Genomic DNA, 27,839 nt, shown 5'->3' with positions numbered 1-27,839 from the left:
CTTGTTTATTATCTTACATTTTTATGATGGAACAAATCCAATTTAGCCCCATTGTAAATAAAGCTCGAACCACTTAATTTTGCATACCACGAACAATTTTTCTTGGAATCAATTATGCACATTATGCAAAATATTCTATTTCTGTATTCATTTTGATAACGCATATATGAAAGTATTTTAAAATGCCCTAAGTTTGAAAAATTTGCTAAATGTAATACCGTTTTTGCCTTACATTGATTACTGTTTCTTTCGCGTGTCAGTGTTATTATTTATTCAAAATTCCTTAGCTTACAAATCAGTATAGGTTAGTGTTTGTCAGCTCTAGTATTTTTGTTAAAATCTATGCAATAAGCAATAACACTCAAATTGTATGTGATTTGGATTACAGTGATACCTTGGAATTTGAACTTAATACGTTGCAGAATCATGTTTGAGCTACAAGATATTTTTTCCTTTAAAATGATACAAACTGAATTAATCCGTTCCTGGGTCCTACGAAGTCGAATATTCAAAATGATTTTAACAATAAATACATTGAATTTTAAGGCGACTTAACAAATTACAATAATATTTGAATAAAAATATAAATTAATAAAATGAAAAGTATAAAAGCTGATTTTTCTAAGTGAGCATGTGGAAGCTGAAGGAGAAAGAGAGAGAGACGATTACTTGGAAGGCTAGATTTTCTATAACATCAGGTAACTGCATTTGTAGGGAAACGTACGAGCAAACACACACGAATAACGTGCTGAGCGTTCGGGTTCTGAAAAAAATTTTGCCCGAATTTTACGTTCGGATGTTAAGTTGTTCGAGTTTTGGGGTGTTTGGATTTCAGAGAATTGCAATCCTTCTAATCATTCATGTTGACTCAAGGATCATTCCACGTCAATTCACCTAGAGCAGTGATGCTTCAATGTCTAAGATTCTCTTCAAAATTTTTTCATGCATAAATACCAATGAAATTATGCTAAATTATATATATATATATATATATATATATTTTTTTTTTTTTTTTTTTTTTTTTGAATGAGAAATGGGCGGGGAGAAATTTTTGAAAAGTGTGAATTTGGCGCGAGTTTCACTTTACGGCACTCAGCATCATGGAACTAGAATTACCATAACTTCCTTATTTTTCAATTTATTGTGCTTATCCAGGTGTCAGATGAAAGCTTAATTTTTGCTCTTTCAGTAGATCCTAAGAAATATTGCAAAAGATTACATTGTCAAACATTAATGGGCATACAAAGCAAATTTTAGGGTTTTTACAAATTGGGTTATTGCTCAAAAATTACAACTATGAAACTTTTGAAACTGTTTTTTGTACATTTGTCTTAACACTACATGGTATGGTTAAAAAATATAAAGGGTGTTTTTTCCTCTTTTTGTAATTATTATTATTATTATTATTATTATTATTATTATTATTGTATTTTACATGTACAGAAATATATAGTTTTAAGCTTTGTTACAAATTGTGTCATTGCTCGTAAGTTACAACTATGGAACTTTTGAAACGTTTTTGATAGAATCATCTTAGCACATATATGATATGGTTAAAAAATAAAAAAGGATGCTTTTTTTCTTTATTTTAATTTTACATGTACAGAAATATACAATTTTAGGTTTTGTTACAAATTGTGTCATTGCTTGTAAGCTACAACTATGAAACTTCTTTGATATAATCATCTTAGCAAATACATGATATGGTTAAAAAATAAAAAGGGTGCTTTTGATATTTTTGCAATTATTTGTATTTTAAATGTATTTTAAATGATTTGTATTGTATTTATTTGTATTTTAAATGTATTTGAATTATTTGTATTTTAAATGTACAGAAGTGTACAGTTTTAGTGTTGTTAACAGATTATGCCTTTCCTCTGAAGTAGTGGTGGCCAATTCCGGAATTTTTACTTTCCGAATTCCGGAAAGTAAAATCGGAAAAATTTCAGAATTCGGAAAAATTCCGATTTCGAAAAAAAAAATCCGATGTCGGAAATATTTACACAAATTTTGTCATTGTGACATTAAAAATTGCGTCATTGCTCATAAATTATAACTATGAAACTGTTGAAACTCTTTTTATAGAATCATTTTAGCACATACATGATATAGTTAAAATATAAAAAGGGTGCTTTTGGTATTTTTGTAATTATTATTTTTGTACGTCAGAGTGCAATTCATGAATCGCTCTGAGCCTTCTACATTCTACTGGCCAGAAAATGAAGACTTCTGTTGGGTACCTTTTGAAAATATCATCTGGGGAAGTTCCTGTTCGATCTCTTACAAGCCAATAAGCCCGGATCTACGCAATTGAAAGAAGAAGAAAAAAATACATCATATCTACGGTTGCCAGATTTTGTAAACGAAAAACCGGGACACCAATCTCAGGCTATACATAAGGTCAGGGTTTTTACTCATTCGATCAAAATCAATTAATTACCTTTCTTTTCTAGGTTACTACTCAAAATTTTCCAGTTCACTCTATACACAGTTAACACAAATGAAGCCCCACAAGGGATATATATATACAAAGAATGTGAAAAGGTAACATAAGATTGAGCTGCGTGGCGTCCCTTGTTCCGAATTCCAATTTGTTGTGTTTAAAGAGGTCCTAAATATTGCGCCAAGGACGACACTCTCTCTTATGTATGATTAAGGAGATACATTTTTCTTTGTTGCGTCATCACCTAAGTAGGAAACGCTACTCTAAAAGAAATACAAATTTAGCATTTAGCAAGAACAAAATACTACGTTAATGTAACACTTACACATACTTCATGGTCATTTCTTCCTCGTTTTATAAATGATCGTTCCACTGAATATTTCTCCTAAAAAGAATACTTCCGGTTGGACATGATGGAAACACTTTATACACCAGAAACCAGCAATATTGACTTCACTTTACATCAGCAAAGATATTCAATTCACTTCACTTGCAAAGATATGTATAGTATACCCCCTGCACGGGATAAAATACTTGATTGTAAAATTGTCTCAGAACACGTCAGACAGGACAAAATAGACAGTTTAAATGAGGTTAACATGGAGCGACTGAGCCGATTGAAGTATAAAAATGCCCCTCATCGGGAAAAAGACGTTCTTTCCTGTTGAAAGTAATATTCAAAAAAATTATTACCATAACATATGCCCCCCCCCCTTGAATATTTTTTAAATTCTTTTTTTTTTTTTTTTTTTCTCCTCCGGAAGCTAAAAATTCATAACACGAAAGAATGGATATGATTTTCAAACTCCATATTCTTTGTGTCGTAAAATGAATTAGCTGCACAAATCTTCCGAAAACCTTCCGTTTTTAAGTGAGACATCCATACTAGTTCTTGCAGGTTGATTTTTTTCAGTCTGAAGAACGAAAACCGGGGCAAACAGGCGTCCTGAAAGCCTTTTTCGAGACAGTTAATTCTTTCATTGAAAACCTTAATCATATCATCAGTGAGAACAATGAGCTGTGAATTATAGGACACAACATTCTATATGTAACTCGATGTAATTCCGAGAAGTATTACTGGTATGTATGTTTATTGTTTTCATCTATGTACATTAGTCTATTGTTTCTTACTTTTGTTGATATGTTTTCTTAATAATCACTCAACCCCTTACTTTGCTAGGCCTATATTTTCCATTCACAAAACCATTAAATTATTACAAAAAAAAAAAAAGTTGTTTAATCATATTAAGTAAATGTAAATTAATCCTATAAAAAGTTACAAAAGTTTGATAGTTGTAAGCAATGGTACGATTGAAAAAAAAAAGTCATAGTTAAAGTACAAAAATATTATGGTAATACCAAAACTACGCATTACACCAGTTTTATTTTTAATTATACCTCATATTTACTAAGATAATTATTTGAAAAAGTTTTAAAGTATGACAGTTGTCACTTCAGGGTAGGGATGGCCAAAATTTTCCGGAATCGGAAATTTCACTCTAAGGATTTCGGAAAAAATCCGGATATTTTTCCGAAATCGGAATTTTCCGAATTCTGAATTTTTTCCGATTTTACTTTCCGGAATTGGCCATCTCTACTACAGAGAAAAGGCATAATCTGCTAACAACACTAAAACTGTATATTTCTGTACATTTAAAATACAAATAATAATAATAATAATAAGTATTTTAAATGTACTAGATCCACGTCTCATATAGCCTCGCTGCTAAAAGGAACGCTAAACTAAAATCAACGCCACTCAACAAATAATAATAATAATAATAATAATAATAATAATAATAATAATAATAATAATAATAATAATAATAATTGCAAAAATACCAAAAGCATCCTTTATATTTGTTTTAACCATATCATGTATCTGCTGAAATGATTCTATAAAAAGAAGCTTTAAAAGTTCCATAGTTGTAACTTACGAGCAATGACAAAATTTGTAACAAAACTTAAAACTGTAATATTTCCGTACATGTGAAATAGAAAAGAAATAATAATTACAAAAAGAGGAAAAAACACCCTTTTTATTTTTTAACCATACCATGTACGTGTTAAGATGAATGTACAAAAAAAAAAAAAAAGTTTCAAAAGTTTCGTAATTGTAACTTTTGAGCAATGACCCAATTTGTAAAAACCCTTAAAGTTTGCTTTGTATGCCCATTAATGTTTGACAACGTAATCTTTTGCAATATTTCTTAGGATCTACTGAAAGAGCAAAAATTAAGCTTTCATTTGACACCTGGATGAGCCCAGTAACTTGAAAAATAAGGAAGTTATGGTAATTTTAGTTCCATGATGCTGAGTGCCGTAAAGTGAAATTGGCGCCAAATTTACATTTTTCAAAAATTTCTCCCCGGCCCATTTCTCATCCAAAAAATCGGAAAAAATTAATTTAGCATAATTTCATTGGTATTTGTGTATGGAAAAATTTTGAAGAGAATCTGAGACAATGAAGCACGGTCAGGTTTTTAAATTAGGTGATTTGACATGGAATGGCCCTTAATAATTGAAATGGTTTATCTATTTTATAGTGTTGAGCTATATGGAAATAATTCTGGGCAGAATACACTATTTCAATGGTAAACCAATGTTACTGTTAACTTTTTCTATTTATTTTGGAGGTTGCTGTATTTATAAATATTTAAATTTTGTATTGTTTGTTACATATTCAAATATTAATTTAACGTATTTTGTTACTTGTAGCTGGCAATCCTCGCTTAGAGTTTGGTACGTTGGAACAACAATTAATATTAAGTTACCAACCTCAAGAAATACGAGAACTTCTAATGCAGTTACTGTCTCTGAATCCTATGAAACCACTTCATAGAGCAAATATGAAGGTAAGAAGGTAATGTAGGTAAGAAGGAATATGAGAGTAATAAAGAGAGTACTTAAGGAAATGGGAAGTGTCTCAAGATATAGAAAAGGAAGTTAGAGACTTCTAAACATTATACGTAAAAAGAGAATGAGTAAGGAGAGCCAACAGGAGTGATTTACAGGATCTAGAGTAAAGAATGTGACAGTTGTTACATAGAAAAACAGAGAAGATCAGACAGTGCGCGTAAGAAAAGCTAAAAAGAGCATGTAAAGCAGCACAAGGACAATGTGAGGTTAGGAAGAGAAAGGAATACCATTTTCGAAGATATAAGGGACACGCGACTGATATAAATTGGTGTGAAGTCAAAGTGTTAGGCTGTGAACAAAAATGGTTGAGAAGGAAATGAAAGGAGGCCAGGTTTATTGAAAAGAAAAAGATTATGTCATGAATTGGAATTTGGGTCTCAAATTTGATGAGTAATAGAGCAATATATATATATATATATATATATATATATATATATATATATAATATTTGGAATTGTAACTTGTATCTTTGTTATGTACCAAGATATGCTACCGGATAAGGGGAGAGGGTTGGAATTATGAGAATTTGTTTCTCTTTTGTATCTCAATGGTGATTGGCTATAGGGAGCCAACCAGCGTTCAGTCTTTCTATATAATGATACGAAACTCCCTCTTGTTTATAATGTGTCTGATGACGCCAAAGGTTTAGTTATGCTTTGCTCAGAGGCTATGTGTTATTTCTATTTGAATTACTAAAACAAAGCTAATATGAACCAGAAGGTAAGATGTATGTCTAAAAGGGAATGCAAAGTTCCATATATTGATTATTGTTAAAAGTGGGGTAGAGATAAACGTTGATTGCCATTGGCGTAACAAAAGTGTGATGAAATCAAATCATGTAAGCTGCTCTCCACACACTAGTGAAGAGGAGCAGCTGTCCACCCTGTTCTCTTCGGTTATAGTCCCACGTGTTAGGTGATTATAGGATAATTTGAAGAAGTAGAGAGGTTTACACACTATAATTGTTCATTTTAAATGATAAGTTTCACTATTACTAATATCTATGCTGATAAAATAGGCAGTTAATGTGCAAAACAAATCATGGGGGGAGGGGGAATGCATCAAAACTTAAAATTAGGGAAGGTGTCATTCTCCTTCATATTAGTAATATTTTACCTCAAAGTACACCGATACTACTTAATATACATATTGTCATAAGCTAATACATTAACTGTTGCATGAGTTGAATTTAACTCATAGTACGAGGAGTTTTCAAATCAAAAGGTATGGAAAGACACTGTGGGTATAATCCATGTCTTATTCAAAAGTAATCACCAGAGGCCTGAGCACAACTATTGCACTGTTTTACGAGTCGAAAGATTCCCTGTTCCCAGAATTTTTGTGGCTATGACAGCAGTCAGTCATCCAGTGTGTCCTTCAGTTCGTCGTCCAAGTTGAAGCGCTTCCCTTTGAGATGTTTTTATTTTAATTAGCGGACCAAACAGATAGATGTGGGAGGGCGACATGTCCGGGCTGTAGGGCAGATGCTCGAGAAATTCGATGAGTATCGGACCTCGGACGTCGAAAAAGACGGTGAGCATCACCTTACCTGCAAAGAACACAGCTTTGAAATTTTAATGGGAGGTGACGACGCATACTTCCATTGCACGATGACTCGCTTTGTCTGGCTTGAAGTTATTACACCAGCTCTCGTCACCGGCGACGATTCGCTCCAGGAATGCGCGGTCTTCATGATACCGAAACAGGTTTTACAGTGCTAGCCCCATACGCAATTTCTTTTACGGTTCGCTGAGCAACTTCGGAACCCACTACGTGCACACCTTCCGATAACCCGACCTGTCGTGCACAATTGTCCATACTGTTCCAACGCTGTCCCCCATCATCACCGCCAACATTCGTATTGTGACACGCCCACCAGGTTGTTCACCTTGTCGATGAGAGCGACATATTCCTGTTTCAATTGGTTTGATTTGTATGACATTTCGTACATTTTCATTTGAATACTCCTTATAGTTTTAAGCCCGGGACTTCGTGAACTAAATATAACTCACACGTATCTTTAGCTTGGGAGCCGCACGGTGCGCAGGCGACCATGCTGTAACATTTATGTACTCTGATGGTGATCCCTAGGCCAAAACCTGCAATTGGATAACTCACGAGTGTACAGCAATAAAGAAAAAGGTGACATTTTTTTATTACATTGAAGTAGTAAGGTCATATTGTTCTTGAAGTTCTTAGTCTATTTTCGTAATAACAAATCGTGGCACCCAGGGAATGATGTTTTTCTTAGGTTGGTAGCCAGTCCTGTGTATTATTAAACAGTGATTCCCTTCTATATTTTTAAGAATTTATATATTTTTTTTTAATATGGGCGTAAACATTTGCTAAGCTAGATGATTTCCTTGTAGAATTCATAGAATTGTTACACGTGTGTTAAACGCTACATATTTGCTATTGTAGCCTAGTATATTACTGTAACGTGATTGTAATGTAAACGACTCTATTAATTATTAATTACTTACAAATGTCTCAGTAAATAAATAATGAATGAGTGTCTAACGTCTCAGTTTTGTGCGTCACATTAATCCTAATAATAAACAGCCACGCTAATAGATGTCGCTATCTGCATTACCAGGAGTTAAACTATGTAGGCAATTTACCACTTAAAAACTATTGTTTCAATTGAATTATTTCACAATAAGACAAGGGCAGTGTTCATATTTAGATTTGAGCATTAATATTTATGTAATTCCATGTTTAACCGCATAACAACTTGATTGCATGTACTTGGTACAAATATGGTTTAATTAATACAACTAATTTAATTTTGTTAATGGATACAGGGCAAAAATAATATTTGAAGTATTCTTTAGGTTTACACCTATTTCGATAGATCTCTCTTTAATATGATGTATTTACTATCGTGTACAGCGGGCTAAATGCTTGGACGGAACAACTAGTAATAGTAATAATGTAACATTATGCTATAACGTTTGTATGTTCAAAAAATCAATGTGAATCGCTCAACAGAAACTTAGCAGTAGGAACATGGATTTCTGAAGTTACTTCTCCTACGTATGAGACAGATCAATTACTTTGCAACTTCTAGAATCTAGGGGGAAAGGAAGTAGTATTACTAAGCTACTTTCAAACGAAATATTCAGAAAAGGAAGAAAACGTTGCTGGGTAGATTGTTAGTAAAACCATAAAATTGATAGTGTAAGAAGGCCTTCTTTATTTCATAAGATTATTTTATTTATATAAATCAAGAACAAATATCCAGTAGCAACAACAAAAATGGTCACCTAAAAAGAATGCAATTCCATCACAGGCAAGTTTTTAGGAATGTTTTCGTGACCACGTTCTAAACAATAAATTTATACCAGTACAACGAGACGCTAGATCAAATCTTCTCTTCTTCTTCACAGAGAACAAAGAAGAAAAATAGGTACGATTATTATCTTACTCTTCATTTTTTCAAATCAAGAGCATTCATAGTAATTCAGATCATACAGTAGAAGTCGTATACAATACATTGAATAAATATATTAGATAAACATTTCGTTTACGCTTTTAGACGTTTAAGTCAAAAAGAGTAAATATTCATAGCATTCAGTGTTATCCATTGAGGAAAGAAATTGTTTACAACCAAAATTATAGATGTTTATTAATGAATAAACCGGACAAAAAGTTAGTTCACTGGAGTGAGAATGCCTTTGTATGGAAACAGGTCGCTGGATTGAAGCAACGATCTGACAAAAGAGTAAAAAAGGGGCTTTTTTGGGATAAGGAGGGGGCGTGCCTGTAGGCACACAGTAAATGTAGTTGCTTGATTTCTTGGTGTATCAAAGGAGACTGTGAATGACCTAACATACGTATGAATGCAAAGCAGCGTCAGAAGTGTGGTCCCAAAAAAGATAGTAACTTAATGCAATAAAATTTGGAGTCAGGTATCACGAAAGAAGACATTTGTCGCTGCAGCGTATAAACTTACAAATCTTCAATGGGCTTAAGAATACAAACACTTCACTGTTTTGAGCTGGAAACGTATATATGATTTGACGAGTGTCACTTTTGATTGTATTCCAATGATGCAAGGAGTCGATTGCATTTAAAGTGCAATGAAGCATTTCACCAGAAGGGTATGGTTCAAGCTGGAAGAGTTCCGCGATAGTGTAGGGGTATTTTTTTTCATATAATGATGGAGGCGGACTCATACAGACGAGAGTGAATATGAAAGCGTGCTTCTTTGGACATTCCAGCGACCAAATGAATATGTATGGGATTCCCATCTTCCTCAATGGTAACTGCCTTTTCGCAGGGCTCAAAGGTTTTGTACATAGTTTGAGGAACATTCAGGCATTCTGTTGCACCTGGTCTGGTCCAGGAAGTCTTCAAATTTAATCCGGCTTAAAATCTGTGGGAGTATTTGAACTAGTGGGTGAAACGCAGAAATGTCATCCTAGTACTCACTGAAACTACTGATAAACAAGTAGATTCACATTGATGTAATATACGTACAACAGTCCATGTAGTCACTACGTACAATAGTCCATGTAGTCACTACGTACAACAGTCCATGTAGTCACTTCAATCCAGAATCCAAGCCGTGTTATCCGGTATTACGTAAGTGCTACAAGAGGGGAGGGTAACATTTTTTTTTTTTTTTTGCGCGGTTTGCTTATCACATTTGTTGCATGTAATCGATAGCATTTGTGGTTATTAATTAGACACATGAAATTAGTTCGGCTGAAATCTTTAGGGAATGGATGGTGAGTAGCTAACATTACAAAGAGTATCGACAAATGAATTCAATTAATTCCTTTGATATATATAAGTATTCATTTTTATATATAAATAAGAGAATACATTATTTCCACTTACCGGGGGACACGGTTGCTCAGTGGTAGAGCGCTCACCTCTGGTGCATGGTATTCCTAGTTCGATCACCGGCCAGGTAAATTTGTGGTGGACAGCAGCGTGCTCGTGGGTTTTCTCGGTGTACTCCTTCCTTCCTCCCGTTTCTCATTCCACTAAATTCTTCCATCATCATTCACTTGCTTTAATCATCGTCTTTCTTAGCCTAATCGTGGGACGTTAAACTCAGAGCTCTCCTATTTTCTCGTACCTTGTTTATATTACTTTTAGTAAAATCCTAATAATTTCGATTCGCTTTCAGCATCACTGGTATCTTCTACGTATCTTCATAACTTTAGAGTGTTAAATAGTAGATATTTACATGATGCTTTTCACCGTTGTTTGAAGAACACAACTTCTCAAAGGCACTGCAAAATTTTCTCAAACTCAGATCATCATATGCAAAATACAATAATCAAAAACTTTTGAGAATAGTAAAAGTATTTTCTTGCACATATATTACAGAATTAATTTATCATTGTAATTCAGAGTTGCCATTCACTATATTAGAACACTACTCGTGAAAAATTGCTAAAATGTTTTGTGGTAAGTGTGAATATTTAAGCAAATACTTGAAACTAATATAGTTAGTTATTTTTTGTGGAGCTACTTAGCTTATTGATGTAATTCCAACTTTTATCCAGCGATACTTGATCAAGATTTAGTTCCGGCTTCCTAGTCTTAATGTAGTATGATTCATAGGTAGCGTTTTTGATTGTTTCGAGTATACACTTTAAATTTTTCATACTTATCAGAATACCTACTCGATTTAACATTCTACGGTTACGTCCTCGGTAAAGGATACCAAGGATGCTGAGAGGTATCGTAATTAGTAAAACTTTATTAGAAATTTACACAAGGTACCTAGAAATGATTTATTTCCTTAATTCTTTTAATATTACGAACAAGTTTTCACTACTAATAGTAACCATATATGGAATAAAACAAGTTTACCAATTAGACAACAGAGATCGGTGTATATAACAGAGTTCGGTGTGTATATATATATATATATCTAGACCTCAGAAATCCGATATCCACTTTTATCTTTTTGAAAATGATAAAACTTTTATTGGTCTATATGTAATTTTACGCTCTCGTTTCGAAAGTGTGAAGCCTGAAGTTCGAAACCTCATAATTATGTAGATAGCGAGTGTCGGATATCGTGAAAAATCACATTTTTTCTTCTACTGTGAGATTTTATTAATATGCTAACCAACCTTATACTCTGAGGTGCAAATATATATATATATAATTAAAAATGTTTTTATATAAAATAATTTTAGCCTGTTACTTATTTATTTATTAATAATACTTTTATACAGATAAAATCTGATATGTTTTGTTAAGATTAACTAACTATTATGTACTGTGAGAATCCGAATCGGATGATTATATTTCTGATGTATTTGGGCTACCAATCTTGTTGCCTTCGACAACCAGACATTAAATGAAGAACTTCGGCTTCACAAGTATTTTTACGTTATTTAACTTCGTCCTAACTTTTTTAAATGTTAGGAATTACAACACACATGCATTAACTTATAACTTGGCATTCCCAATATAGAAACACGAGATGCCAAGCAATAGAAATCATACCAGAAGTATAATCATCCGTTTAGGGTCCCCAAGACGATGAGTGTTAGTTAAGTAAAATTTATGCTAAGTTACAGAAGACAATTTACTGTCACATTGACACACACACACACACACACAGACAAACAAACAAAAAGCCCCTTTTCAGGAAAACAGATAAGAGGAAACCTACTTTTTTAAAGGAGAATATATATTATTTAGCCATAAAAATAAAAGAACAAAACTGTTCTAAGCATAATACAAAGAATGGAAGAAAAGTGTAATTTACAAGTGGCGTACGGCGGGAAGTCAATTGTTAGTTTATTATTCAGGGACAAATAATGAACTAATAAAGTTAATATCGTGCAGTTTCTTGGACTAAATCTCTTAGAGTCGGGTAGGCATAAAAATTAATAAAATAGCGGAAATTTGTATGTTGGAAGTCAATAGGAAGAGGGAGACGGCTACTGATCACAGGCTTTCGGAACAACTTATGGGACCAGGAAGCATATGCTGTAAATTCATGGACAGTCAGTGGTGTTCAAGCAAAAATAATCCGATACTGAATAACCTATGCTTTTGTAGTGAGGCAGAAAATACAGGAAATAATATTTTATAATCTGTAAGTCATGTTTTAGTTAATCAAATATAATGAAAAGAAATATATACTCGAGCGAATACTCCTTAAAAATCATCTTTTGATATATATTATTCTTCCAGTTTAACCCTAGAAAGTCCGTTCTCGCATCTGCTACGTGAAGAACCAAGGAGGGGTCGAATTTGCCCGTGCTGGTTTTAAATAGCTTTCAGAATATATTTGTTCGATTTGAGTTAACGTGTTGAACTAAATTTCAAAAAAGATGCTTTTCAAGGAATTGTGCTTTTTATTTATGAAAAACGGGCTAAATACAGTGCGTAAAACTGCTTATATATTGTACCAAATTTCTTATAATACTGAAAACTAATATTATAACTAACACTCGACAAGTTCTATGAAAGTCTAAGTGTTTATATATAGACAAGAAAAGTAACATTTTCAAAAAGTAATACAAGTTTCAGATAAAAAAAAGAAATTAAAAAAAACAAATGAAAGGAATTTGGGGGAAAACAAAGATAAGTAGCACCTATGAACTAGGGAGAATCATGTCGGCCCGCACATCATCATCATCATCATCATTATTATTATTATTATTATTATTATTATTATTATTATTATTATTATTATTATTATTATTATTATTGCAAAAAAATATTCCAGTTGAGAAAAAGCGAAAATAAACCTTTCAATCAAAGAAACAATGACAAAAAAGAACAACAGAGAATTCTGAATACATATTAATCCATTTAAACTGAATTAAAAAGAACTCACGGGAAAATTGCCTCTGCCCCTTGGTGTTTCGAGGGTTAACCGTTTCGCTTTCTACTATGGCATTATTTTTTTCCTCTGTTTCATGTTGACCAACAATTAATTACAGAGCAGCAGTATTAGTTTCGTACTGCTATTAACTTTAAATATCTTACTTGAATTGGTAAATTAAATTTTTAATTATTTTATTTTCAGTGGGAACTTCCAATTCCACTACAAAGTGTAGTCTTGAATTTACCAAGAGGATATTTGCAAGACTACTGTCACATTTTGCTTGCGAAATCTCGAGAATTGCTTCATATGAAGGTAAGTGTATTTTTTATGTTAGTTCTTATTTGAATGAGGAGAAAAAATATTATGATAATCTTGATTTATTATATTACGAAGGAGTATATTACGTTGGAAAGAGCTAATATTTCAACTTGGTCTTCAGTGCAGAACAATAAGAAATTATGTTTAAGATCTACTTTAAATTCGTTAATAAGTTGAGGATGAATACAATCGTAAAGCTAATGGACATAAGAAAAGCTGGAATCAGATCAGTCGGATAAATCTCATTAGCTATCAGTGGGACCAATTCTTGTCTCATTACAGTAGAAATATTAATTGAAATAAACAGCCTTCTTGTAAAGTTCTAATAGCGTTTAGATTCATTAAATTGTTTTGCAATCTTGTTTTGTTTCACACGTATTGTATGTAGATTTTATAATTTGTATAAACTATACGGAAGTATAGATAACCATGTGACACTCTCAGTACATATGTTGCAAATTAAAAAAAAAAAAAAAAAAAAAAAAAATACTATGTTCATGACTGATACTTGATGTACTTGATATACTTTTGAACGTCAATTTCGAACACCACCACCACAATAATAATAATCAAATACGTAGTTGAACGAATACTTGTTAAAAACCTTCATTTTCATACATGATCCTTCCAGTTTAACCTAACCGTTTCGCTTTCTCCTGTGATTTTACATTTTTCCTCTGTTTCGCTAACAATTACGTACAAAAAACTCGATAGAACCTTTATGGATCACCTAGAAGACAGTAACACAAATATAAACGACAGTCAATGCCTGGATTTATATATATATATATATATATATATATATATATATATATATATATATATATATATAGTAGGAATTATGATGGCCATTCAGGACAGAGCGATATCAACGCGAAACCACTGTGAACAAAAAATATCGGATGAAAGTGCAGAAAATGCGAAGACACATCAGAAAAAATTGAACATATTACAGGTTCATGCCGCATAATGACTTCCACAGACTATCTGAAAAGACACAACAATGTTAGAACAACCATTCACCAGTTTGTGCCACATAACATGGAATCAATCACCGATACCAAACCATGCTACAAATATCAACGAAATTCAATACTTGGAAACGATAAATACAAACTCTGCTGGGATTAAGAAATGAGAACGGATGTAACGGTACCTGCAAACAGACCTGACGTCACTATTATTAATAAAATGGACTAAGAAGTAACTCTCATAAGATGTAGCAGTGCCATTGATTCACAGCATATGTACAATATTTAGTGCCAAAATTAGCAAATATAAATACCTGTCAGACGAATTCAAAAAGATACGGAAATATCAGCAAGTTACAGTAAGACCAATCATTATCTCAGTTACAGCTATTAACCCTAAAAGTACTGTGACGCAATTGAAATAGATAAACACAAAATATCTTCTAACAAACCTACAAAAATCAGCAATTCTAGACTCCTGTCGTATGATCAGAAGAAGAACCATTTTAAAAGTCTGCACTTTCCAGAGACAGCCGTCAGATTATTAAGTTGAAACCGGTTAAAACCGAGACACAGCAGTCACAATAATATACAGCAGCACGAGTATTATTTCACTTTGGTTATAATAGAGATTTGTCTTTTTCGCAAATTAGGATGTTATAATGTCATTGTAAGCCGCTTGAAGACTTCTTTAATAAAATAAGCTCTAAAGATACTTCCTTTGCTCTTCTCTATGCTTTTAGGTTGTTTGTTGAAGTTTAACGGCCCTTTTGAGTATGAGTCGTGAACCTACAATTTAACGTGGAATCCGAACCATCATAATGCTTTCAAGTTTAAATGCTTTTCCACCCAGCATCAAACCCTGTGCAGCAAAAGTCCGCGCGCTAGCCTTTAGACCAACAAAAAGGGCTTTACAGATGTTAGGAATCACTCAAAAGATCATTAATCGTCGGTTGTCTGTCTGTCAATATTGTCAAGATTATTGTGGATAGTATGGACGGGAATTACTTGAACAGATGATAACTACATAGGGTCTGTGTATAGTTATTACTTGTAAAGTTAATCCCCAACATTCGGCGGTTAATGATCTTTTGAATGATCCGCAACAGAATAGAGAAGGCCATTACAAGTAATTACAGGATAACAGTAATAGATATTACAACACATCCACTGGTAGTTCGTTTCCAACATATAATGTTCTAAGTTAGTTGTGATTATTCTGAAAGTTTTTCGTACCATTTGAACTTTTTTTTTTCTTTCTTTCTTTCTTCAGAATTTTGAGGAAGCACAACAACTTCTAGCTGCTGTAGATCAGGAATTAAAGAAACATTCTAACCAACTTGGAAATATTATCTTTAAGCTAGCAAGATTAGTTAGTTGGGAATCGCTTCTCATCAACATCATTGAACTTCTTGAAGAATGGCCTAAGAAAAAGAGTAAGTGAGTTACACATATTTAATACCAATGTATTTTAGAGTGTAGGAGTATAAAATATAAATATCAAACGGTGAGAAGTATAAATATTTGGTACATAAGGTAAAAGTCGTAATATTTCTTTCACGAATGCAGTCATACCACAAAATACCACTCATGAGATCTATGAAGGCTTGCAGTGTCAGGGTCATGTAATCATTAAAATAAAATTAAAAAGCAAAATATATTAAATAACTGCGAATTAGTACTTATAGAGATATTGCAAGTGTATCATATTATGCTACTATTACAATTGCGATAAACCGTTTTTGTTTGGTTGGTCATTTTATTGCATACAGAAAAGAAAGTCTTATTTGCATGTCCTTGCTAAATTAAATTGAAAATTGATGTTTAGCATTGAAAGGTACTCCATTTAGCTCATTTTGATGGAAAGTGGTATATTATTTGTGTGCTTTCTCATGTCATGAAAGCATGAGATGAAATAAGACCCAAAGTGGAAAATTGTCGATAAAAAAAATCATAGTGATTCTCATCATTCTCAAATTTTCAATAATGATAACCATATTCTCACAATTTATAATTATTTCCATCAATACTTATGTATATCATTGTAGTGCAGTGTTGGTTTTTACCAGTTTTATTCTAAATGAAATCACATTTCTTACTCAATAGTTAGGTAACCGAAAAAAGTTTTTGCTATACTTGATCGTCAAAAACAGGCAGACATAAAGTGCATGGTAATCAGCGTTAAGTCTCGAAGTAATCATCGGTATCCAGCACTCTTTGTCAACGTTCCTGCAGTTGCGCAGTACCTTAGCGATAACTCGGTGGTCTTGAATGCAAAGAAGCCTATGATTGCGTGCCGCAGGTCTGCCTCATTATTGTGTTGTGCTTGTCCAGAAAATGGAACAGGTAGTAATTTAAGATGCTGCGTCCGGCGAGTATGTCGGATGGCACAGTGTCTTCCACCCAGGTCGCTGCTTGGTCGCTCTTGCCACGTGTGGTTTCGCATTGTCGATGACACTTGCAATTAACCAACACTGTCTCCTTCTGCTGCAGTACATATTGCACCCGTTGCAGTTGCTGAGAGTTAGGTTCACAGTAACTGTGTGGCCTGATGATAGGAGTCGTAATGTACAACTTAACGACTAATCCACCAGATACAGAGGTGCTTGGGATGTTACGCTTAAGGTCATGTGGTGGCAACCAATGACTTGTATGCTTGGGAGTGTAAAAATAGACTCACTTTCCGTCATTCGTGAGCACACTCGGCCAAATATGTGTTGCGATGCCGATACAGGAACGACAAGCAGACTGTCACAAGTTGTTCCTTGATGACTGCCGACAGTGTTTAGAATACCCAACGCTCGACTTGTATCGCTAAGTTCATCTTACGTTTACTTTCCACTATGACTGCCTTCCAACATCATCCGGCTTTTGTCATCCAACATATGTGGACGCCCGCTGTGGGTTTCATCACAAAAGCTCAGAACTCCCGATCTGAACTTCTGAAACCAAGACTTGGCGATGCGTTCGTTCGCGGCATGTTCATGTTCCCAAATGAACAGTAAATGATTATAGTAAATAAAACACAGTTAACTCGTGTAGCATCTTTGTTCTAAACTCAGTCATTTCAATTATAGATTTAATCGGAGTCAAATCTGATCTAGTATTCTTTTTAATTGTATGTGACTAGGTTTTCGCCGTTTTCTAATAAGTAGTTTGTTATACATACATTTTGCTAAGTTTATGGTTGGAATCTAACGAACATGACGCTCACCTGGATATTTTACAACTTTTTCTATATTTTTTAATTTTTCTTTTCTCCGTTTTTCTTCCTTTCATGTTACCAATGAAGAACGAAATCACTTTTTACATTATTCTCGCTAAAACTGTGAAGTAGACATCCATTTTTATTATTAATTTTGATTTCACTTTTTTAACAGATGCACCAGACATTGTATCCCGATGTAAAGGATGCTTGTCTTCCATTCAGTCAGGAGACCCTGTGATTCCACGCGTGGAGGTCATGGAACATTGTGTTGTGTGCTTATTGAACTTCGGAGAGTGGGACTATCTCACGAATTTGGACAAGAGATGGAATTTAGAGTTCTGTTCGGCTATTGCATTCGCCTGTTTAGATATAGCTAAGTTCAAAGGAACAAAAAAGTTATCTCGTGAAGCATGGGATTTGAGTAAGTACATCGCTACTCTACAATTTTCTTCCATAATAGTCCAGGAAATCTAGAGCAATTTTACCCTCAACCTGGGCAAAATTGCAACACAAGCTTTTTAAACAGTTTTCGATTCAGGAATTACTACTGAATAACATATTCAAAATCCGACAAAATCGGACCACGGGAACACCCCCAAAAACGGTTTCAAAATGGCGGACCCTGGTTTTTCGAAAAAATCGTAGACCTTTACGTTGGCGGCTCTGGTAACCCTCTTAATTGACACAGAGACATAAATGATACCTCATTGGAACGCTCATAGACCACAAATTCCAACGAAGTGACTTTTGTACCCATCATGCCCAACCCGTAGAAGAAGAAGAAGAAAGTCGATTTTTGTTTTTTTAATTGATATTTCTTGGACCCTGGCAACACTGTGCGTCCTCATACGCCGGCAGAAAAATTCCTACGCGTAGACCAGACATTGATAACAATAATATTAAAAAATGAAGGACGTAGGTTCAACAGTAAGGGAGATAAAGATTCGGAACCGCGGACCAAGGGGGGTCACTCTGTATATTTTTTACTGTGGTCTAACTTCTGTTTCTTAGATGTAGCATCCTCCCTAATTGTCACAGAGACATGAAGCATACCGCGTTGGAAAACTTATGGAACCACCTTGTCAACGACATATCGTTTGTGCCCCCTGTGCCCAACCTGTAGAAAAAGAAGAAGAATCTAAAAAATTGGAAAAATCTACACTTTTACCTTTCTTGGGCTCTGGCAACCCTGATAATCGTTCGGTATAAGGGGCACAAACGATACGTCGTTGGAAATGGGGTTCCATAAGCTTTTCTACATATCATAGTCTTGCATGAACCTAGGCACTGAAGAATCATGGCTGATTCCCTTACACGTTTGTGTATCATCTGCAGAAGCCTAGATCCTGACGATAACCTCATCACACTTCAAGAAAAGGGAGGTGAAGGAGTGAACAATGCCAGTAAGGCTCGCGGTAGTAACATTTTCGCCGCTACAAGTATGGTGGTTCATGTCTCTTGTCGCAAACGTTATATTGATAAAAAAGATATTGCGATTGCCCTAAAAAGAAAAACGTCATCGCCGATTCAAAAACTAGTTACTCGCTCGTCGGATGGGTCCTTCAACAGCAACAGTGACTGCCTGTTTTGCGGAACGCCTGTCTTATTTGATGACCGTCACGTGTTGAAATCAGAAAATGTGCGAGTGAAAACACAAGCATTGTCACACAGCATTTTAAAGTGTTGCAATAAACGAAACGACACCGGGTCACAAACTGTCCGAGGTCGAGTTGAGTACTTCTCATCTGACCTTCATGCAGGAGATTGTGTCTATCACAGATCATGTAGTATCAACTTTCGAACAGGTAAAGCAATTCCTCAACAATACTGCACCGATAATCAGTCAGCGTCAAAAAATTCCGGGCTAGCCGACCTACAAATGATGAGAGAATCCGATCATTTCAGCGCATCTGTAGTTATTTGGAAGAGCACGATGATGAGCAACTAACTGTGGAAGAACTTGTTACAAAAATGGGCACATTTCTTGTAGGGACTGATCAGATTGCATATGACAGACGGCATATGAAGCGTCAACTAATGGAGTACTTCGGTGAAAAAATTATAATTTCTAGTGACAGTGGAAAAAAAAAAACGACTTCATTACACTTCGAGAAACTGCCAATCATTCTACGGGCATATCGTGATTTACCACGAGAGTATGATGAAGAAAAGGAAAAAATACAATAATAATAACCGTGGTTCGACTGATCAAAAGCGACATAAAATCCAAACTACAAACTGGAAGTGATACATATCCTTCACCCAGCGACTTGACCATTCAGGAATTCCTTCAGTACCTAACCTTAAACTATTCTATGCCACACTTTTTGCCGGAAAGGACAATGAAACCAAAATAGCATCGATTGGCCAGTGTTTGATGCAAGCAGCCAGACCAAGAGATATGTTAGCTCCTCTGCAGTTAGGTGTTGCTGTGCAGCTGCACCACCACTATCGATCGAAACACCTGATTGACACGCTGCATCACCTGGGATTTTGCTCTTCATACGCGGAAGTGCAGCGGTTTGAACGCTGTGCTGCAAGTACATTCGGTAATCGTGTGATCGAAATGCCAGCAGACCAGAATCTCCTCTTTGCAGCGGATAATGTAGACCATAATCTCCAAACGCTGAGTGGTTTAGGCACATTCCATGGTATGGAAATGTTGGCGGCCATTACTCCATTCACTACTACCAGTCTAACCATTCTTCGGAAGCCCGTCTCTGATGCTGATGTGAAGTCCCTTGCCAGTGTTCCCATTCACCCATACACTGAAGCCAGGGCTATTCTTGAAAAGGTCAACTGTGAACTGGTAACAGCACCATCACCGAACGAAAGCTCCCTGGATATTTTGTGGAAACTTTCCTGGCACTTTCCGTCACACACACCAAACTGGTCAGGAATGATGCAGGCCATTCACGCAGATCCATCTCTTCATCATTCACGGAAAGCCACTGTTCTTTGCTTACCGATTATTGACCTCCATCCATCTGAAATGTCATGCATTTATTCCATTTAAGTGTATCTGAATAATCTTGCGAGAAAATATAAAGTCACACCAATCATCACCTTAGACAACCACTGTTTTGGAAAGCTTCACGTATCCTGGATGACAGAGCACATAACACCAGTATTAAGGACACGGTTCTCCTGTTGAGCTCATTTCATACTCTGATGAACCTTCTAGGAGCAATTGGTTCCCTGATGGATGGTTCAGGCTTACGTGAAATCTTGCATGAGGTTTATGGAGAAAATTCGGTTGTACATATGTTAAGTGGCAAGTCCGTAGCAAGAGCCGTCCGTGCGCACATGATGGTTGACCTGGCATTAAGTGCATTGCTTGTGGAGAATGTTTTCTGGAGACCGATAACGGAAGACACAACTATCAACGATGCGTACTCTCTCTACCAGAGCCTGATGTCGGGTGAGATTACTGTAACTGGAGCTAGTGCTTCACCTCTTCTTCAAGAAGCCCGAGAAAAAATAGAAGCACGAAAGTCAGAACTTATTAACACATCAAAAACAAGTCAGTTGTGGCTTGCATACCAGCGCATGTTGACTACAGCAAGGAAATTTGTGGCAGCAGACCGAACAGGAAGCTGGGAGGATCACCTTGATGCTATAGCAGAGTGCATTCCTATATTCGCTGCAGCAGGACACTTCAATTATTTGAAGTCGACGTGCTTGTACCTGCAAACAATGTGAACGCTGCCATCGGTTAATCCAACAGTTCACGAAAGCTTTCAAAATGGGTTCGGAGTTATTAGAAGAAGCAACCGTTATTGGGCTGGGTTGTCCTCTGATCTAGTCATAGAGCAGGTTCTGATGAGATCGCTAAAATCCACTGGAGGTCTAACCCTTGGGAGTGGAATGTCGGAGATGCAACAATCTTTGTGGGTGCTCTCAATGCCAGAATGCTCCGAGTACAATCTGGCGATGCAAACTCTTACTCATATAGCATATGTCACTAGCGAACAACATAAAGAAGCCGAAACGTCAAGAATGTCACGTGATATCAGTGACACACGTCGCATTCTTGCAGGACTGCAGCCCATTTCACCACTTGACGGAGACAAATCGTTGAGAAACATTGCCACTAGCGTCAAAGCGGATTCCTCGGTCAACGTCCATAATTTATTTTCAGTTGGAGAAGAGCTTGCGAAGAAACTATCTGGCAAAGACCTGTTCACTGTGAAGTGGAAACGAGCAGATAAAGTCAAAACACTAGCATTCCCGAGTAGTGTTAAAATCAGCAGGGATATCTCCGTCGATTCGAATCTTTTTCTTTCTTTTCTTTTTTTTTCAAAAACTGTTAGTTGTCGCTAATGCAGGCAGCACATCTTTAGAGGGGACCTTAGCGCATGAATTATGTGCCTACCCACCAGCTTTATTTGACTCATCCAGCATGATGCGTAAGGCAGACAAAGCCCCACTGGCCCATGCGATACTAGAGTTCAGCAAGCAGCAGACCGCACAGTTTGAGGAAACGGAGCCAGACAATATTCTGTATGCCTTAGACGGAGGATCTCAGTTACATAGACGACCATGGTGTAAAGGCAGCTCGTACGACAATATCGCTTCATCATTTGCTGAGTATACGGTTCGTAAATATGGCACATCAACCATCGTGTTTGATGGGTATGGAATTTGCTCACCATTGTTCATTGCAACTGCGCTACCGGGTGTACAAGAACGTATTGTACTTGCAGAAAGCATGCTCTTCTATATACTATTGCTTGTGGTGTGTACCAAGAAACTGAATGTTTTAACTGTTTAAATGAATATGGTGAGGACAGTGTTAGCGAAGGCGATGACGATGTAGATGTGTAATTTGCCTCCCAAAGTCTTTCGTCTTCCGATTCTTTTGCTTTAGAATATTTTTGTTTTATGTATAGTACTTATATTAAAGCGACCTTTGATTTAAAGAAAGAAACAATATTTTTTCATGCGTAGAACGATCATCAGGGTTGCCAGAGCCCAAGAAAAGTAAAAGTGTAGATTTTCCCAATTTTTTAAAGGATTCTTCTTCTTCTTTTTCTACAGGTTGGGCACAGGGGGCACAAACGATATGTCGTTGACAAGGTGGTTCCATAAGCTTTCCAACGCGGTATGCTTCATGTCTCTGTGACAATTAGGGAGGATGCTACATCTAAGAAACAGAAGTTAGACCACAGTAAAAAATATACAGTGACCCTCCTTGGTCCGCGGTTCCGAATTTTTATCTCCCTTACTGTTGAACCTACGTCCTTCATTTTTTAATATTATTGTTACCAATGTCTGGTCTACGCGTAGGAATTTTTCTGCCGGCGTATGAGGACGCACAGTGTTGCCAGGGTCCAAGAAATATCAATTTAAAAAACAAAAATCGACTTCCTTCTTCTTCTTCTACGGGTTGGGCATGATGGGTACAAAAGTCACTTCGTTGGAATTTGTGGTCTATGAGCGTTTCAACGAGGTATCATTTATGTCTCTGTGTCAATTAAGAGGGCTACTAGAGCCGTCAACGTAAAGGTCTACGATTTTTTCGAAAAACCATGGTCCGCCATTTTGAAAACTGTTTTTAGGGGTGTTCCCGTGGTCCGATTTTGTCGGATTTTGGATATTTTCATCAGGTGAGGTACCTAAACAAAATACAGGTGTAAAATTAAAGGTTGCAATTTTGCCCAGGTCAAACCGTATTTTGACTCGATTATAAGTCATTTTTAGTTGAACTTAATTGTTTGAAGATTTATTTTGTAAAGAGCAGACATTACCATATGTAGGCCCACTCCTAAAGCAAATCTAGTACCTAATATATTTATGTATCTACAGTAAGGAAAATATTATTATCAATTTCATGTAATTTTATTCGTTTACAAGGTTCAATAGAAGTTTCTTCATAAGTAAGCATAAACGTACAATGAAATATATTTCAGTGTAAAGGGAATTTTAAGCAAAATGCAAATATAGTTACCAAACATAACAACCATTGTTAACGGACAGAAATGACTTTGACTTTAGCTAATACTTAATTGGATATCCACACGATTTGATAACTAGATTGCACCGTTTTGGCATGGAGTTCACAGAGTTTTGCAGTGTCTACTTGAGTGGAATGTTATCAGATGTCGTTTATTTCTTCAGTTAACTGATTTCTTGTTGTAAGTGTCCTTACACGTACCACCCTTCAAATTAATCTGTAAATTTTTGATAGGATTTAAGTCCAGCGAATACCAGCTGAAGAAAGTGATGTAAGATGCTGTAAAGACAGAATATGATTTTTTAACTCTGGCACGGTAGCAAAGGAAAGAATCGTCTTAAAAAATAAAGGGTTCACCGTTGAATAGGTCTCTTCCCGACGGCATCATTTTAGTCTTAAGAATTATTTTGTATGTTTGTACATTAACAACAGCATCATAAATATGGATTCTACCGTCCCCACTGGAAGTAAAACATCCTCAAATCATGGCACTTGTAAAGTACTCCGAGATTTTAACAGTATACGCAGGACTAACAGATCCGAGATCAGAGATGCTATACACCTTGGCACGTGAATCATTTCCATAAATGTTGATTTTTGTTTCATCACTGGACAATACTTTGCACCATTGTTCACTAGTCCAATCGTTATGAGCCTTGGCCCACTGCACACGCATTGTACGTTGTTTTTGTGTAAAGCATGGCTTCTTGACAGCCCTGTATGAACGCAAAATCCTGGATTTCAACTTGTTTCTCACTGTACGTAAACAGAGATTGACATTAAATGTTTCCCGTCAACTCCTTGCAGGGTCTTGTGATGACTGAAATATGTCTGCAAGACAATCGCCGCAATGCACTGTTCTGTCTAGGAAAACATTTCACTTCTCGATTACACCTGCCAATTCTTCTAGTTTGTATGCACCCCCACTTCATGAATTTTAGCCAACTGCCTACCTACTGTCCTTTCATGCACAATAATACTCCTCGATTAAGGAAGTTAGTCCATCTGAGGGTAATAGTGAGAACAGGGTGGAACGATGAATGGATGAGGAAGAAAGATTGCATGCAGATCTAATGATAAGAAGAAAGTTGGGAATACTGTGCATACAAGAAACAAGAAGGAAGGCTAATAAAGAAAAAGAGTTAGTAGGTAGCTACAAGTTGCTGTATAGGGGAGAAAATCAACAGGGAAGAAATGGCATTGAGTGTGTTCTTACAAGTGATCTGAAAAATAGTGTGGTAAGTGTGGATAAAAGGAGCGACAGAGTGATAAATATAAAGATGCGGCGACGAAATGATCAATGTACTGTACGCATATACTCCTCAAGTAGGCTGTTAGGGGGAAGAAAAGACAAAATTCGTGGAGGATTTGGACCACGAACTTCGCAGTATCCCATTAGTGGAAAGAGTCATTGTGGGTGGTGATATGAATGGACATGCCAGTAGAAGCAGGGAAGAGATTGAGAGTACACGGGGTATAGAGGAAGAGTAATAAATTCTGCGACGGCATTCAATTTTGCAATACATGTTTTCAGAAGAGGAAGGATCCTCTTTTGACGCACAAGGGAGTGGACAAGAACATCAAATCGATTACATATTTTTCCGAAGATGCTATATGGTTAGCGTACGCATTTTCGGCGCTGGAGATCCAGGTTCCATTGTCAACGGGCGTGCGGTTCGAATCCCACGTTAAGCGTAGACCCATGTCTTATATATCATTCTGGTGAATAGGACGCTAAACACTAAATCAACCAACTAACCGCAAGGAAATTAAGAACTAAAAGGAAATAAATGGTGAAAGCGTGGCCTCGTAGTATAGAATGGTGAGCAGACTGGAAATTCACGGGTAGATACAATAGGAGATCTTGAAATGGAGAGCCGGGAATTAGTTGGTGGAGATTGAATAAGGAAAAATCAAGGAGATCGTTCAAAGAAAGCGTTATGGGAAGAGTAAACATGCAAGGAGAGAGTGAGCAAAAATGGTGGAGCATGAACAGTAGGACCATACTAATGGCTGCAGAAAAAAAATGAGTAGAACTTCGTGAAATAGTCCCTCTGCAGGAAAAGATAGATAATGGTGGAACAAGGAAGTGAAATAGGCTATGAATACGAAAACAGAAGCGAAGAAAAAGTGAGATGCTTCTAGGACAGAAGAAGATATGTAACTTCAAGGCGTTAGTAAAGCAGAAGAGAGGGCAGTGACTAGAGCGAAAGCACAGACCTTGGGTGAAATATAAAACAAAACATCAGGTAGAATGAAGAAGCTTACAGATTAGCGAAAACTAGAAACAAGGCAACAAAAGATATTACTCATATTAGGCCAGGGAAGACAGAATCAAAAAGAGATGGGTCGGTTATTTCGAAAAGCTTTTAAATAAATACACACACACGAGGAAAGTTTTCAGCGATGGAATTTCAAATTGTGAAGCAACACCAAGAATTAGCCGGAAATATGTAAAGAAACTTCTAAAGAAAATGAAGACAGAAAAAGCGATAGGTCCAGATGACATATCAGTAGAGGCGTGGAAGATTTTGGGACCAGAAGGTATAGAGGTTGTATGGGATGACAAATCATTGGAGGGATAGTGTTATTGTTCTTATTTTCAAGTTGAAGGGAGAGTACGGTACTATGGAAACTACAAGGAACCATACTAACACCACATACGATGAAGATCTAGGAGAACATTGTAAGGGCGATTACGAGAGGAAATATAAATAGAAAAACAATTTGGATTTATGCTAGGAAAGAGTACCACGGATGCAATTTTTATACAAAGACGAACTATGGAAAAGCAGAAAAAAACAAAAAGGATTGTATATGATTTTTAGTGATTTGGAAAAAGCCTATGACAGAGTACCACATGGGTATATAGATATCTGAGAAAGAAAGGAGTGGAGGAGAAATATGTAAGGATAATTCAATATATGTATACACAATCAACAGCTCAGGCAAGAAATAGTGTGGGATTAACACGCCATAAGTGGGAGAAGACGGAGAAAGAAAGTACTTGAATACTTATATATTCGACCTATGTCGAGGATCTGTATGTGCTCCATCGTGATGTATACACAGATATACGCGTCTCCGTGTCCTCCTTGATATGTTGCGGAGCATCTGAAGAGTTACCGTGCGAAAGAGTTCCCCCCACACTTGAGCGCAATTCTTCATCTGTCCTATACCTATGATGAGAGAGATACGACTTGCTTATTCTCCACAAATAGTTGTCTGGTGTATTAAGGTCCGAGTTTTGTGGGGATGGAAATGTAGGAGAACCACGCCCAATTCGGCGGCTTGGAAATTGTGCATTAAGGAAATCACATACCTGAAGAGCAAAATGGGCTCGAGCCCCGCCTTGTTATAACCACACTCACGATCCATGATTCCTTTCTCTTGCAGCTTGCTATTAACCACATGTGTAAATAAGAATGCCTATTCACATATTCATCAAAAAAATATATTCCGAACAAGTGTTGTGATGTCCCGGTCCATATCATAATACGAGGCAGGTTTCGTTCCAACTCTTGCATACAACGAGGATTTTTCTTAGGCTAAAATACCATATTTCTCCTATGTAAACTGCGATGTATTGCACATTCATCTGAAAATAACACCTGTGAGCTCATGTCATAACACTTGTGATATCATTATCTGTGTCACTGCCTCCTTGTGTGTGGTCGTTCGTGCTAATACGCATACTATCAACCGTTCCTCACCTGTATACTTGCAACCAGTGAAATGCTCAACGTGACCTTGAACGCAAGGGTATCAGATAGTGCTGTATAACACTGACATTGTTCTCTCCGATACTTAAACTTACGAGTAGGGAAATTTCTTGGCACCCTATATAATGTATTATGTAGAGACTGATGCAATAGAATGTAATCAGCACCTTACTCATGAAAAAAGAGAGAATAATCATTTCAGTGTTAAACACAGCCGATGTCAAAATGAGTATGATGCGAATAGTAATTTTCATTCGCTGCATTTTATAGTTCTCTCTTAGTCAGCTTTTTCGTTGACGTTTATGTTTTAATTATTATTATATTACATAAGAAGATTATACTTGAAAATTTCTGAAATCTTATTTCCAAGTTATGAAAGGTGTGTCAATAAATAAATTTTAAAAAGAAAAGGAGAAAACACTATTTAAAATAAGTAATTCAGCATTCCAATATGATACAAGCTTAGGAGTTCCACTTCTTGAATGGAAG

General features: G+C 35.9%; 1 protein-coding gene across 2 annotated transcripts in view; it reads left to right on the top strand.

Moving 5' to 3' along the window:
- The window catches only part of IntS8 (integrator complex subunit 8), an 80,385-nt gene that overhangs the window by 33,070 nt on the left and 19,476 nt on the right, over positions 1 to 27,839 (top strand). For both annotated transcript variants that reach the window (XM_081745392.1, XM_081745397.1), the window contains exons 9-12: positions 5,162 to 5,298; positions 13,377 to 13,487; positions 15,738 to 15,900; positions 17,845 to 18,093. In XM_081745392.1, coding sequence (XP_081601518.1) covers positions 5,162 to 5,298; positions 13,377 to 13,487; positions 15,738 to 15,900; positions 17,845 to 18,093 — 660 coding nt within the window. The remainder of the gene's footprint in view (positions 1 to 5,161; positions 5,299 to 13,376; positions 13,488 to 15,737; positions 15,901 to 17,844; positions 18,094 to 27,839) is intronic.

The sequence above is a fragment of the Thermobia domestica genome, chromosome 2 (genome assembly GCF_964235325.1).
Source record: "Thermobia domestica chromosome 2, izTheDome1.hap1.1, whole genome shotgun sequence".
In the NCBI taxonomy this organism is placed as follows: Eukaryota; Metazoa; Arthropoda; class Insecta; order Zygentoma; family Lepismatidae; genus Thermobia; species Thermobia domestica.
Note: the sequence above shows the minus strand (reverse complement) of the source record. Positions and strands in the feature narration are given on the sequence as shown.